Genomic DNA, 14,751 nt, shown 5'->3' with positions numbered 1-14,751 from the left:
CATAACAAATTTACTATTTTAATATATTATACCCAGGGATAACAACCTTCGATATTAAGACACCAAACACAAACACACACACAAAAATGTCTTCTGAAGATTCAGAACAATTAAAGAACATTGCAATAAAGGAACTATTGTCAACTCGCACGTTGACACAAATAAGCACCGATGTCAACTCTTCTCACTTGATTCTTGATGTGCAGGGGAAGATTCTTACAGAAATCAAGAAAAATCAAGGCATGTGGGAGAGACTCCTTGAAGAACCACCATCGAGCTTCAGAGACGCCGCATTGGAGCACATCAAGGAACAGTCTCGAGCTGATGACTTAGTCTTCTCTTTCCTGAATGATGCTCTGACCACAGTGAAAGAGAAGATGGAGTTCAGCTCGGCTAAACGTGACAAAATCTTTGCTTCAAGTAACTAGATTTCTCTTTATCATTTTATTGTCTTTAGTTGTGTTAAACAATAACAATAACTTTATGTTTATGTTTTGTATACATGTTTTGAAAACATCTGATGGTTAATTATTATATAAATCGCATGAATGAATTACATATATATCGCATGTTTGTAACAAATACAAGATAACACAAATTGCATGTCATAAAATGAAAAACACAATAAAATCGCATGTTAAACTACTTATAAACTGATGTATATGAAATTGCATGTTTACATACTAAAATCGCATGTTTGTATAATAAAAACTCATGTATATTAAATCGCATGTTTCTCGTGTAAAATCGCATGTACAATTAAAAAATTTAATCTTCATCCTCTGAAACCTCTTCCCAAACATCTTCTTTACTACCATCATCACTCCCTCCACTGTAATCTTCGAACTCATCTTCCTCTTTATCGTCTTCGTCTTCGACCTCATTGACTTTGTGGCTGGGATCTTTTTCAATCTGGACTCACTTCATCTTCTTTTGTTGTTTGCCTTTTAATATCTCGCAAGTCCAAATATCATGACCTTTTTCATTGCATACACTACATGTCCTTGTCCTCTTTCCTTTGCGGCTGATAACAGCTGGCACACGGACAGTAGGAGGTGCATTAGTTACTGGTTGTTGATAACCAATCAACTTTGAAAACCGGTCAAACTTTGATAACCAATCAACTTTGAAAACCAATCAACTCTGATCAACTTTTTCTTTAATCTACTTCATTTGATCCCTGACTAAAACAAGTTGATCAAGGTCGGTAATCAAATTGCTAACCAAATACTCCCATGTGTACATAATTTCGCGAGCAATTTGTTTAGCCTTGTATTGCTCATCCTTAGCATCCACCTTTACATCAAACGTGGCGTTTAATTCATTCGAAACCACATCTTTTGTCCATCTCTTCATAACATATTTGTTTGGTATTTCTTTAACACCAAACATCTTGAAAAGAAAATAGATGTGATTATATAGCAGCCCATACTGTTCAAAACGCAGACAGCTACGTTGTGCAGTTACATCTTCTTCAAGATTCTTGAAACGCACCTACAGAAACAAAAAAACAAAATAAAAAATTAAAATCACATGTGTATGTGAACAAAATCGCATGTCTAAAAAAAAGTCATTTTCTTGAAGTAATTTAAAATCGCATGTGTTCCTCAAAAATCACATATTGTAAATCATGTTCTATATTAAATTCGCATGGGGGGTTTCAAAAATCGCATGTTTTTAAATATATTACCTCTAAAAACTCATCTCCATGAACTTTAAAGTCTTTCAACGATATCCTTATCTAGGCACCCTCAATTTTGGTGTCCATTGGCAGACATTCTGTAATAGTTCCATATATCTTTGTCTGTTGATCGAAGAATATAGACCTGGAGTATATCTTAGCAGCATCTTTTTCCAAAGTAGTTTTGCTCCAATCATCAGGCTCAGTATATCTTGAAATATGATCATTCTTTCTGTGATTGAACCTTTGGACATCTATTGAACTATCAAAATGATTCATAAACTCTACGAGAGTAAGTTGTGAATTAGCACCTGGCACAAAAAAATGGTTCTCACTCTCTATAGAACGAATGTGAGCTCGGAAGGAAATGTGTCTCTCCAACTCGTACTGGTCGGTCAGGTGGGTGAGTAAACTTACTCTCCTTATCGCTCCGGACAATGCTGAGGCGACTCATTCCCACTCGGCTCCTTGGGGAGTAGTGCCCCCAAGAGACAGCCTTGCCAAACGACTACCTTTACTTTATCGCCTGCCGTTAAATGAAAGTGGATTAGAGTTCCCCTATGAGACTGATCTCAAAGTTGTTCTCATAAGTCCAGACATTGGCCCGTGCCGGTAAAAAGCCAGAATCCACATGGATCTCATCACAAACATATCATCAATCCATTTATTTTGTGTAAGACTATACTCAATCATTACCAACTTCCACTATCTCTCAAATACTTTTGGCTCAATGGAATCAGTCCATACAATATCGCACATCTTCCTTTTAAAGCCATCATTGTTGCACAACTCGTGTCCAACCTACACCGATAAATGGTTTTCATATCAGTACGTAACAGATATATAGTATAAAAAATGCTAATGAAAGACAATATAGCATAGTATACCTTATCTGCCCCTTTTTTCATTATGTGCCACATGCACAATCTGTATCTGCTGGTAGTAAAAACACCCTCGATATCCTGTTTCATCGTAGGGTCTTGGTCCGTCACTAAAACCTTTGGCTGCCGTTCAAATGACTTTACAAATGAATTGAGAAGCCATTTATAAGAGTCAATGCTCTCTGATGCCAACAACCCAGCTCCAAGGGTTACATTTCGACAGTGGTTGTCGATCCCAGTGAACGGAACAAACACCATCTTGTACCTGAAATTCAATATAATTCATGATTTAGTAAACGTGCGAAATAGACAGTATAACATGCGAAATAGACAAATATAACATGCAAAATAGACATTAAAACATGTGCTATATTCAACACCTAAATTTCAATGTATATTAACATGCGATATTGCCAGTTTACAAAATCATATAACATGCGAAAATATTAAAAAACTTTTATGTAACACTTACTTGTTTGTTTTGAAAGTAGAATCAAACGATATCACATCCCCGAACTCCATAAAGTTATGCTTGCATAACCCATCGGCCCAGAACAAACTAGTTAACTGTTTGTCCTCATCAACAGAATATTCAAACGAAAAATCAACTAAGTATTCTCTTTTTTGGTCAACCTATTGATCACCATGTCAGTGTCATATTCTCTTATATGGCTATTAATTCGAGTTTTAAAGTTTTTGCAATCATCGACTATGGCGCCAACATTCTCGAAACCACCGTAACGTTTACTCATTATATGAAAAGCTTTGACAGGGCCAAGGTTTAGAGTGCCTAGTTCCCATATCATTTCCTCTTGGACATCTGACAATTGCCTGTAAGCTGGCAGCATATGAATATGGTGTGGACAAACAAACTTATGATTATGGCCATCAACGAATTTCTTGACTGTATATGATCTACCATCCACCAAGCAAATCATAAGTTGAGCTTTGCACCCAGTTCTAATGGTCCCTCTGTTCCTTGATTTAAATGGATTTTTTGACTTCGAATAAGCATCGTCAATAAACAATGGCTTATGTCCCTCTTTAGAACAAACAATATACTTAGTTTTGGTTATACCACCACTGTGTACTTCACCACCTTTCCGAGTAGAAAAACCAGCTAACTTAGCATATGTTTGGTAAAACACGTATGCTTGTTCGAGAGAGGTAAATTGCATTCCAACCACAGGTGTAGCTGATGCTTCAACCTCTGGAATATAAAGCCTTTCATCTACATAATCAAATAAAAAAGAGAAAACACATGCGATTTATCGGACTCATAACATGCGATATATTATCCAAAATTTCATCATAAGAACAACAAAACGTGCAAATTGTTGGACTCATAACATGCGAAAATGACCATTTTGATAATATGTTTTACACATGCGATTTATGATATCATAACATGTGAAATTAGCATTTAGAATAAACATCACATGCGAATTGTCAGACTCATAACATGCGAAGTTATACAATTTGCTTTCATATCAATTATCCTCTAATGAACATTCAAAACCTTCAAATCAGTTATAATAATACAAAATCATTACTACGATTAAACAAAACACATCTGCGAACAATTTAAACATCCGTGTTAACAAAAATTACCATTCGAACACTCATTTACACCACTTGTATTTGTATTTGCATTTGGATTTGTAGAATTAGGATTTAAAACATCGCCAATCGTAACTCTTTGATACGCAGATAATTGAACCTGATCACCGACCGATCGAGCGTCTTCAAACTCAACATCTGTGTTTCGTCCGGTGCTACTCTGTGGATCCATTGAAAACAAAAATCGATTCAAACCCTAACGCAGAACAACGAAACTGCAATGTATTATTTGAGAATTATGAAAATTTGAAACTGATACGAATCATAATTACCGGGATAGTGGTGTAACGAACTTCTTGCTGATTAAATGAATAGACTAATTTTCCCTCAGCTGATTGAATGATTGAATGAATTGTCTGATTTAACCTTACGAAAGAAAAATGAATCAGGACACGTGTACGGCTATGGAAGTCACGTATGTAATGTAGGATAAAGGCATTTGTATCCTACACTTCCTCTCTCTCTCTTTCTCTTTCTCTCTCTCTCTCTATATATATATATATATAGGACCGCTAAAATGAAAACCACCTCTAGTTGTAAGAACCATGAGAACTTTTTGATCCGGGGCGAGTTGGACCAAAAAATTTTTTCATAAACGTAGATGCGTGTATTATAAACACATTTGTAAAAAAAATTATTTAAAATAGATGATATCCAAGTACAATAGGTAATGTTAGTTTATTTAATTATTTAAAATAGATGATATCCAAGTACAATAGCAGCATTTAACAGTTTAAATGAAAAATAACTCATGGTATGCGAGGAGTCGATTTTAAATATAACCTGAGCAGGATATGTTTACTCGCTACCATTAAAAAAAAAATAGAAGTTGGAGTATTAAAAAAAAGTATCACGTGTCACCTACTTATAAAAGAGAGTCAGAGTTGTTTAGTTACCATACTACTATTTACTCATCTAACCGTTGAAAAAATTTACCATGAAAGCCTTGTTATTTTTTTCTTTTTAGTTCAAATATTCTTTGCTTCAACCATTTGCTATTTCACGGGGGTAATGTTAAAATTTCATGATGGCGCTCGGGATTTACACAAACGTATAACATCAAAAAAATATTTCAAGGGGAGCGGCCGCCAACCTTTGGCTGGCCATGGGTCTGCCCCTGCTGATTTTAAAAAGTTACAAACTAAACCCGAGATTCAGAAATACCAAGCTCCCTTATCGCATTCGATATGAAATAATGCAACGTTTGGACTTTGGAGGTAATTTCGTGTTTCTATTGAAGTCCACCATTCATTATATAGTTGGGCTGGTTGGGCCATGCTCTGGGTAATTTTGTTGCAGACCGTATTAACGTCTTTTAAACAGCAAAAGTTTATAAACCAAAAACCAGATGAAAGAGAGCCCAAACTATTTTTTTTAACGGCAAATCTGAATTACTGACGGCCACTAGAGTATCATCGTGCCATCAGCGGAATCACCCGATCATATTCATCTTTACTAGTCAATGATGTCTATACACAAATTCAGGAGGAAATCCAATAAATCTGGGAAAACCCCCTTTGTGAAAATCGAACCCATAATCTATTAGTCATAAGCCACTAAGCCTATCCCACCTCAAGATGCCAATACACTATAATGAGATGGACAACCAAAACTAATTGAAGCTGTAATATTTACTCTTCAATTCATTATTTATAATCAAATATAGGAAACATGCGTCACAATTGAAATAATTAAAGTGAATGTAAAATTACTACTATAAACAAATGATCATTTGAATTATTCAATTAACGATTTTAGCTACAATTATGATTTTAAAAGTCACATTCATTAAGAATTCATTATGTATTCCAATAACAAAGTAAATTATATGGTAAAATTTACCATATAGTTTACTTTGTTATTGGAATACATAATAAATTCTTAATGAATTTACAGTTTTCGTCATTTATATTATATCGGATTATAACGGATAACCTTTAACTTCAATAATTATAGTTACAGTCCTTTATTTGCAAAACTCATTACATCCTACGTCCTTTAACTCTAATTAAGTTAACTTTAAACGTTAAGTCATATCATGTGCACCTCATATAAGGGTATTTATGTCTTTTCACACCTTTTATTTAAAATGAATTTAAAAAATACAACAAAATTTTTTTTTCTAAACTTATAAAAGAATATATAGAAGGATAAATACCCTGTGTCTCAATTCTCAACTCTCATCTCTTTCTCTCGCCCAACTCCCTCTCTACCCTTTTCTCGACTACCAGCCACAGCTACCACCACCAGCCAACCACCACCCAACCTCCGACAACCATGAGCAACGCCCCTAAGACGACGGAAACGTCCTTAAACCTGGAAATAACAAAAATTGTGGCTGGAAAGAGGTCGGTAACCCTACCGTAAAACCCGACCCGCCACAGATTGGGTCGAGAATACCACATGCAACAGTAGATTGAGACTCTAGTGACATTAAACCACCAGAAATAGGTTGCACAGTCTTCGATCTGAACCTAAGGGCCATTATCGTCACTGTTGCACCTTCGAATAGGGCTAGCATAACGGGTTAACCCGATCTGTTAAGACACGAACACGATAAGACACGAACACGATAAGACACGAACACGATAAGACACGAAAACGATAAGACACGAACCCGAAACACATAAATACGAACACGAAACGAAATCTTATCATGTCAGATTTTGGAAACACGAACACGAACCTGTTAATAAACAGGTTACACGAAACGACCTGTTAAGACACGAAAAAATCATCAACGTATTATACGACCTGTTTAAGACACGAACACGACCTGTTAAGACACGAACACGACCTGTTTAAGACACGAACACGACCGAATTGGGGAAGTTGTGAACCGGATAGGGAATGGTGGTGTTTGTGAGAGAGATTTAAAAATTAGGGATTGGATTGTGGAAAAAGAACCGCGTGTGTTTGCGTATAATTCATCTCGGGTACCACGATTGATGACCCCATGGCCATACCCACATATAATATTTTTTAATTTTTAATTATTAAGATGTACTTAACAGGTCTTAACAGGTTAACGGGTTTTAACCTGTTTAGACACGAAACCTGTTAAGCTCTTATCGTGTCGACCTGTTTAGACACGAAACCTGTTAAGGTCAAACACGAAACATGATAACTTTGTGTAGGTTCGTGTCGTGTTATCGTGTTTGTGTCAGAATTGCCAGCCCTACCTTCGAACAACTCAACCATTGTCGCCGCCGTTTAGGGGCTGTTTGTTTCCTTTTAAGCCGTGAACGGATTTAAATATGTAGAAGATTGATGAAATTTATCGGTTAAAAGTTTGCTCAATTGAAAACATCGGTATAAGAACTTTAGTCGGCAGAGTCATCTGCAAAAAGAAAACATATCAAAGTGGTGGTGGTGTTAGGTTTGCTTGGTGCCGACGGTGTTGGATAGAGGGTAGGTTATAGAGATGAAATGGAGATGGTGGTTGTTTGGTGTTGCCGGTGGTGGTTGTTTTGGTGGCAGGATATGGTGGTGGTGGCAAGATGTGGTGCTTAGGGTTTTAGGGTTAGGAATTTGGGGAAGCTGAAGTGTGTATGTTCATTTTTTTTTATTTTATCTATTAAACATTTAAACAAAAGATGAATTGACCAGAATACCCTTGAGTAAATAAAGTTAACTGAAATTTTTAATCTGGTTAGTGCTAAAGGACGTAGAGTGTAATGGGTTTTGCAAATAAAGGATTGTAACTGTAATTATTGAAGTTAAAGACTATCCTTTGCAATCCAATACAAACACAAAGGACAAAAAGTGTAATTTACCCTAAATTATATGTTACATTATAGTGTGGGGTGTGGGGCGTGGGTTTAGGGATGGCAAAAATACACGAGCCCGATGGGTATACCTGAAACCCCACACAAATCGGACGGGTATACCCGATACCCGACGGGTATTGGGCCGGGTATGGGATTAGTTTTAAAAAATTTCGCGGGTATGGGATTAGGTGATACCCGACCCGATTACCCGAAACCACATACCCGTTTACCCAAACTATATACCCGATCATATATCCGAAGTTTTTAATTTATATTTTTATTTTCCATTAACCATTATCTATTAGTGATTTATTTTAGTATATGTTCATAATGTGAAAAAATAAATTTTCTTTTAGCATATGTATTTGAAGATAGTATTTATATTTTGTATGTTGTGAAGTATCTATTATATATAATAAATGAAAGGTGATTTGGGCCACGTGTCAACACCAGAGAGCCCCTAAATGCCCTTTTTCCCGCCCAACAGTACCATCTCCTTCTTATTTTCCTTTATTTACAAACCACTGATTTCATAAACAAGATGGCCCACATTCACTTTTTGAAAGGTCTGCCCACATATACAAAAGGGCAAACCACTGCCTATATTCAAAATCTTGGCTCCAGATTCAAAATTCAAAGCGTATACATATATAACCTACATTATTCTGGCTCCACTTTCAAAATTCAATCCCTCTCTCAAATCCAGAGCAGCTCCACATCCAATCGTAAACCCTAGAACCTCCTCCATCGCCGATTCTCTCCGGTAAGAATACATTCATCTCTTCGAATCAATCAAGAACAGTTGGAAGCTAGGGTTTTGTTCAGAAACATGTTGTTTGTTCTTTGATTTCTTGTCAAAGTGATCTTTAGGTACAGTGATCTTTGGGCCCTTTTTCAGAAACATGTTGTCTGTGGCTACCTAAATTATACGCCGTTTGCCCTATGCAAGGTATTGTGTTCATCCGATCTGTTGATTCCTTGTGTTTGTTCATCGTTAGCTTAATTTATGAGTAATTTATTAATACTCAATTGGTTGTTAGGTTTAATTGCGATTTTGTTGCTGATTTTATGAAATATGATCTCAATTACTTTGATTTTTGTTGATTTTTTAGGTTTAATTTGATCCGGTCAATCATATTTCTAAATAAATTTTGTATTCTTTGATCATCTATCTAATCTGTTACATGTTTTCGATCCATTGCACATACAGTTTTGGTGACCACAACATCAGGATTTCGTACCTAAATTTCGATCAAGATGTCGATGCTTCATTCTATCTTCGCTAAGGGGGCTTTTAATGGTAAAACCTTATCTATATGCTTAATTGTGTTTTTGTCTGGATTTACCTTGTGTTTGTTAATTGACAGTGAAATGTTTAGGTTAAAGTTGTTGTGGTAGTGAAATTATCGTATCAGCTGTGCTGGATACCCTACCAACAAGAGTTTCACTGATCCCCCAAAGCCTCTCATCCAGGTAAAGTTCCGACACTGAATCTCTCTTTTTGTAATATCGTTTGACACTGAATATCTCTTTTTGTAATATATGAGTTCTTAATCATATACTGAATTTAGACTATAACTATTTACATTTGGGCGAATATCAATTCTTTTCTGTTTTTTTATGAATAATGTATTTGTTTGTTCTTCAGAGTGCCGAATATCAAGTTTAATGTTGCGAAGGTCTTGCAATCTCGAGTTCCTATAGTTGACCATTCAGTAAGTGCTAAGTATACTTAATTATCTTTTATCATTTTTGGATCTGAATAACAATAAGTTATTTGTTAGAAATTTGTGTTTGGAAATAAGCATGGTGAGAGTCAACTTCTTTGAGAAACAGGCCTTAATACATGTCGTTTATCATCCTGTGGCTACCTAAATTATACGTCGTTTTCCCTATGCAAGGTATTGTGTTCATCCGATCTGTTGATTCCTTGTGTTTGTTCATCGTTTGCTTAATTTATGAGTGATTTATTGATATTCGATTGGTTGTTAGGTTTAATTGCGATTTTGTTGCTGATTTTATGAAATTTGATCTCAATTACTTTGATTTTTGTTGATTTTTTAGGTTTAATTTGATCCGGTCAATCATATTTCTAAATAAATTTTGTATTCTTTGATCATCTATCTAATCCGTTACATGTTTTCGATCCACTGCACATACAGTTTCGTGACCACAACATCAGGATTTCGTACCTAAATTTCGATCAAGATGTCGATGCTTCATTCTATCTTCGCTAAGGGGGTTTTCAAGGGTTCCAAATGGTAAAACCTTATCTATATGCTTAATTGTGTTTTTGTCTGGATTTACCTTGTGTTTGTTAATTGACAGTGAAATGTTTAGGTTAGTATTGTTTCAAGATTGTTATATTAAATGCTGACATGACAATGGCAAGATACCCAAAAAGAGATTCAACTGTAAGTAACATCTACTGTAATAATTGATGAACACTTCATAGTTTTGTTCTGGTAAATAACTGAACAAATCCAGACGTTGATTCCCTCTGATTCTCCGTCGATCGACAATATAAATCACCGTTTCCTACAATCGCTTAATCACCGGTAAGGAGTCCTTTCGTTTACGATTTCGTTTCCGTACTCGAATCCATTGCTATTGATTATAATAGAACGATTATTTGAAAAATAATAATTTAAAGCTATTGATTATTTGAAAAATAATAATTTAAAGTTGTTTTATGTACTACTATCAGGTGGATGGATATATTTGATAAATTCACAACCAACTGATTCAGGTTCTGAAGAACTCGATGCTCTAAGAGGAAGGTATATATGAAGATTAATAGCTGTAATTATCCATCTGATACCGCCCTTCTGGAAAGTTGCACTTTCTATTTCAAGTGGAAAATTCGCAAAGGTCTTTGTTTCCATCCCTACATTAATATATATCCACTTAAACATTATTGGTTTAAACATTTATCTACAAATATTATACCAATCTTCTCTTAAACAGAATAAAAGTGAGGAAAAAGCACAAGGGAGATATTTTGGTCATTCTCTTGAAGTTGTAACTGGAATGATACATGAGAGTGTTACTTCGAATGACATAAGAGTGTTACTTCGAATGGTTAAAAAATAGTAATCCAATTTATAAAAAAAAGAAGTAATTTAGAAAGTTGACCTTTTGAGGTGTGATTGACCTTTAGTAGTGTGTTTATGTTAATCTTGATAATCCAGCCCAAGTAGTGCTCTGGTGTAAAAAGCCAAGTGCCCATGGAGAAATCTAAAAGGCATAACTATGATTCATCCTAAAGCCCTACACTAACGTAAATGAAGAGCCATTCAGGCAACCTAATTTCATTTTGATCCCCGACATTTCGACTGACGAGTGATATCTCCCGCTCTTTTTGTGTTCGCTAATTGATCAGAGTCGCTTCCTCCTTGAGTCTCTGCTGCCACCGATGGCCGTCGCCCCACAGTTCGGCAGCCACTTGATCGAAGCCGGAAATCTGTAATCAAAGTTTCAAACAAAAGGAGGATTGGCTAAGGACCTCAACCGTTTGGTCTTTATGTAAGTCGGAATTGAAATTTAGAATTCTTATTTTGGTTATTTTTTTAATCTCACCATTGAAATACATATTTTAATAAAAAGTTTATTAAAGATCTCTTTATCTCATGTTTTAATCAGTGGCTATCCTTAGATAACTTGATTATAATACATATGCTAATGTTGTTCATACAGATTTAATTACTAATATACATTTGCGTTGGCGAATTGATCCTTTGGTGGATTGCTTATGTCTTCACATACAGTAAAACAAGGTGCAAATCTTTTACCCTCTTATATAATGGAATATAATGGAAGTGTGTTGTTTGTTTTCTTTGTATCTTATCATTATTATATTTTAATATTTAATAAACAGTGTTAATTTTATCACCGCTCCACCGCCGTACTGGCGGAACCGTCAGCCACTACTGCAACGCTTCATGTCCAGAGCATGCCGCATTATGATGCGTTTAAAGTTGTTCAAAAAAGAAATGGCAGGATTGTTCGATTGGTGCAGCGCGGATGGCAGTGCTTTTTTTGCTTTAAGGTAGTTTTAAGTCTCAACCATATTTTTTAGAGTTTGATAACGACAACCCTAACAATTGTGGTCATCCACTTTTTACAAGGAATGTGGTTCAATATTACGCACCGGCTAGCTGAACAGTTCGATAGGGTGCGCACAGCTAGCTGGGGAGTTTGATTGGCTTTTACCCTATGTTTAGGAAGTGCTTGATCATATCCTGTTCAAGGTTCAAGTTTTCACCTTTTTAAATTTTTATTGATTGATCAACTGAATTTTATATGAGTTTGTTGATTGAAAGTTTTATTTTCCCATGTTTGATGTGTAGATGGGTCCTTCTAAAATCAAGATTTCAGAGGTGATCTCCAACTAAGGTCTCCTTTATAGATGAATATATAATAGAAGTTTCTTTTTCTTGTTGATGTTCTTAGTGCATTGATAGATGTGGGAGGACATGCTAGGAAGTTGGATGCTTCATTTGAAATTCTACAAGAAGCCAAGAATAATAAAGGAATAGTTGGGATCATATCATATAGCTAATTGATGGGAGCATTTAACAATGCAAGTTTTAATCATACAACAACCTTATGCACTATAATCTAGAGATGAGCTTGGTACTATCTGGTACCAAAAATCCCAAAAATGGGTACCAGTATCGGTACCGAAAATACCTGCTATAGTACGGTTCATTACCGATAGGGTAACCACAGTTAGGTTAAACAGTGTTTGAAACCACTGTTGGGTTAAACAATGTTTCGAAACGACTGTTAGGTTAAACTGTGGTTTCAAAACACTGTTGGGTTAAAACAGTGCTTTGTGGAGAAAACAGTTGTTCGTTTTTTCCAAACAGTAGTTTGACTTTGGTCAAACAGCGTTTTGACTGTTGGGTCAAACAATTAGGTTAAACAGTGTTTGAAACCACTGCTGGGTTAAACAGTGTTTCGAAACGACTGTTAGGTTAAATAGTGGTTTCAAAACACTGTTGGGTTAAAACAGTGTTTTGTGGTGAAAACAGTGGTTCGCTTTTTTCCAAACGGTAGTTTGACTTTTTCCAAATAGTAGTTTGACTTTTTCTAAACTGTGGTTTGACTTTGGTCAAACTGTGGTTCGACTTTGGTCAAACAGTGTACATAAAGTAAGCTCTTGAACTGTGAATTTATTTTATTTTGAATTTTTTTTATACACATGATCTTGAACTGTGATTGATATTGTATCATCAAATCATCAAATACAAATTCAACATCTCAAACACGTTAAATTACTAGACCTGAAAACCATTGGATACAAAAACATAGTTCATTAACATGAATTCAGCAATATGTTCCTGACTCTTTTAACCTCTTCATGATTTACTCTGTTTTGTTTTGTTCAACGTACAACTCGGCTTCTCAATCAATTAAACCATGCACCCTGCTCTCCAGTTTAGTACAGGTTATAGGTTTATAGTTTAAAACTTGGAACTAGACGTGTAAACCGAACCGACCATTTAAATTTCCTTATCTATTTTTTTCATCATTTCAGGAATTTAAAGTTAAGTATAAATAGTTTCATTATGGATTCTAAGATAAGAGCTAATGGGGACTTCACCTAAAGACCTGGACAAAGATTTACGGCTTCAATATTCATATTTGTCAAGAAAGTGAGTTTCAAATATCCAATCGTGATTACATGCTTATATTCAAGCTTTATCAATGTTTAGCAACAATTACATATTAGTAAAACAAACTCTGTATATCTTTCTTTTAATGTTTTCTGTTGATTTATTATTTATTGTGTTACTATTACAGGATCTGAGAATATTTTCAGGCAATTTCATGAACCATTTGTGATGCCGCTAAGAAAGCGTCCGTGTGCAAAGCGGCTTAAAAAGAAAGATGAGCAAGAACAAGATGGTAATCACTGGTTAATCGAAAACGGTTGTTGATCGATTGAAGTTTAGTTAGTCAGACTCATTAATCGGTAGTCGGTCAAGGTCGGACCAAATTGGTCTACATCGGATGTGATAGATATGCAATGATTGAATGTGAGAGATTAGATAGAAGTGATAAGTTTTATGTGCTATTGATTAGATCCTTGAGAGCTGTAAGTTTGTATTCAGCTGTATTGATGTTGAATGACTATTGGTGATTTGAAATTATGGTTCATGATAGTTTGAATGAGAAGTTTCTATAGTTTGTTTGTTGGTTGAGGGTTGACAGTAGGTGTAGAAAAGTATTGACAGCTATGGGAGATTGCGAGTTTAAAGTTTTCGTTGGATGTAGTGAGATGCTAATGAAAATGATATATCCTAATATCTGCTATATTTAAACTGGAACAAGGAATTTGATATGTATATATCTAGATATATTGATGTGAAAATGCCAAGTTGAAAATTTGCATCAATAGTGTTCATGTTGTCAAAGTCTAAGTAGGTGGTAATGGTTTATGTCTTAATCATAAATAGTTTTAAATATAAAATAAATTTCTCGAGCCCGGGAAGCAATCCCGGGTAAAAACCTAGTATACATATAAGTGTATAAATATTATAAAGTTATTATTAATTTACGATAAATCTTATATGTGTGTAATGTATATTTTAATTTATAATAGTTGTTGCATAAATAAAACTATATAATAACTATAATAGTAAAAAAAATGTATTTGAAAATCCCAATGTATATCTTTTAACAAACTAATGGGTATACCCGATACCCGATGGGTAATTACCCGACATATACCCGATGGGTTTTGGGTCGAGCATGGGACACGATTTTATACCCGGTATAGGTATGTGTAACA

At 35.1% G+C, this 14,751-nt stretch overlaps 1 protein-coding gene and 1 long non-coding RNA gene across 22 annotated transcripts; one reads left to right on the top strand and one right to left on the bottom strand.

Annotated features, from left to right (window-relative positions):
* Nucleotides 1-768: 768 nt before the first annotated feature.
* On the bottom strand, nucleotides 769-4,354 carry LOC110866595 (protein FAR1-RELATED SEQUENCE 5-like). Its single transcript, XM_035974870.1, has 8 exons — nucleotides 4,174-4,354; nucleotides 3,285-3,793; nucleotides 3,035-3,195; nucleotides 2,569-2,827; nucleotides 2,402-2,482; nucleotides 1,468-1,494; nucleotides 1,225-1,350; nucleotides 769-912 (listed from the first exon to the last, which is right to left on the bottom strand). The coding sequence occupies exons 1-8, from the start codon at nucleotides 4,352-4,354 to the stop codon at nucleotides 769-771; spliced, it is 1,488 nt and encodes a 495-aa protein (XP_035830763.1).
* Nucleotides 4,355-8,560: 4,206 nt separating this feature from the next.
* On the top strand, nucleotides 8,561-14,153 carry LOC110867967. 21 transcript variants are annotated; one of them, XR_004861968.1, is made up of 17 exons: nucleotides 8,561-8,715; nucleotides 8,823-8,901; nucleotides 9,163-9,252; nucleotides 9,332-9,425; nucleotides 9,601-9,667; nucleotides 9,737-9,853; nucleotides 10,115-10,213; nucleotides 10,293-10,366; nucleotides 10,440-10,510; nucleotides 10,702-10,823; nucleotides 10,920-11,477; nucleotides 11,649-11,728; nucleotides 11,830-12,000; nucleotides 12,080-12,202; nucleotides 12,302-12,347; nucleotides 13,495-13,612; nucleotides 13,761-14,153. It is a non-coding gene; the product is annotated as an uncharacterized LOC110867967 (long non-coding RNA). The 21 variants fall into 21 exon arrangements; XR_004861957.1 differs by having other exon boundaries at nucleotides 12,302-13,612; XR_004861956.1 differs by having other exon boundaries at nucleotides 10,660-10,823; nucleotides 12,302-13,612.
* The last annotated feature ends 598 nt before the right edge of the window (nucleotides 14,154-14,751 follow it).

Source organism: Helianthus annuus, chromosome 7 (assembly GCF_002127325.2).
Source record: "Helianthus annuus cultivar XRQ/B chromosome 7, HanXRQr2.0-SUNRISE, whole genome shotgun sequence".
Lineage (NCBI taxonomy): Eukaryota > Viridiplantae > Streptophyta > Magnoliopsida > Asterales > Asteraceae > Helianthus > Helianthus annuus.
Note: the sequence above shows the minus strand (reverse complement) of the source record. Positions and strands in the feature narration are given on the sequence as shown.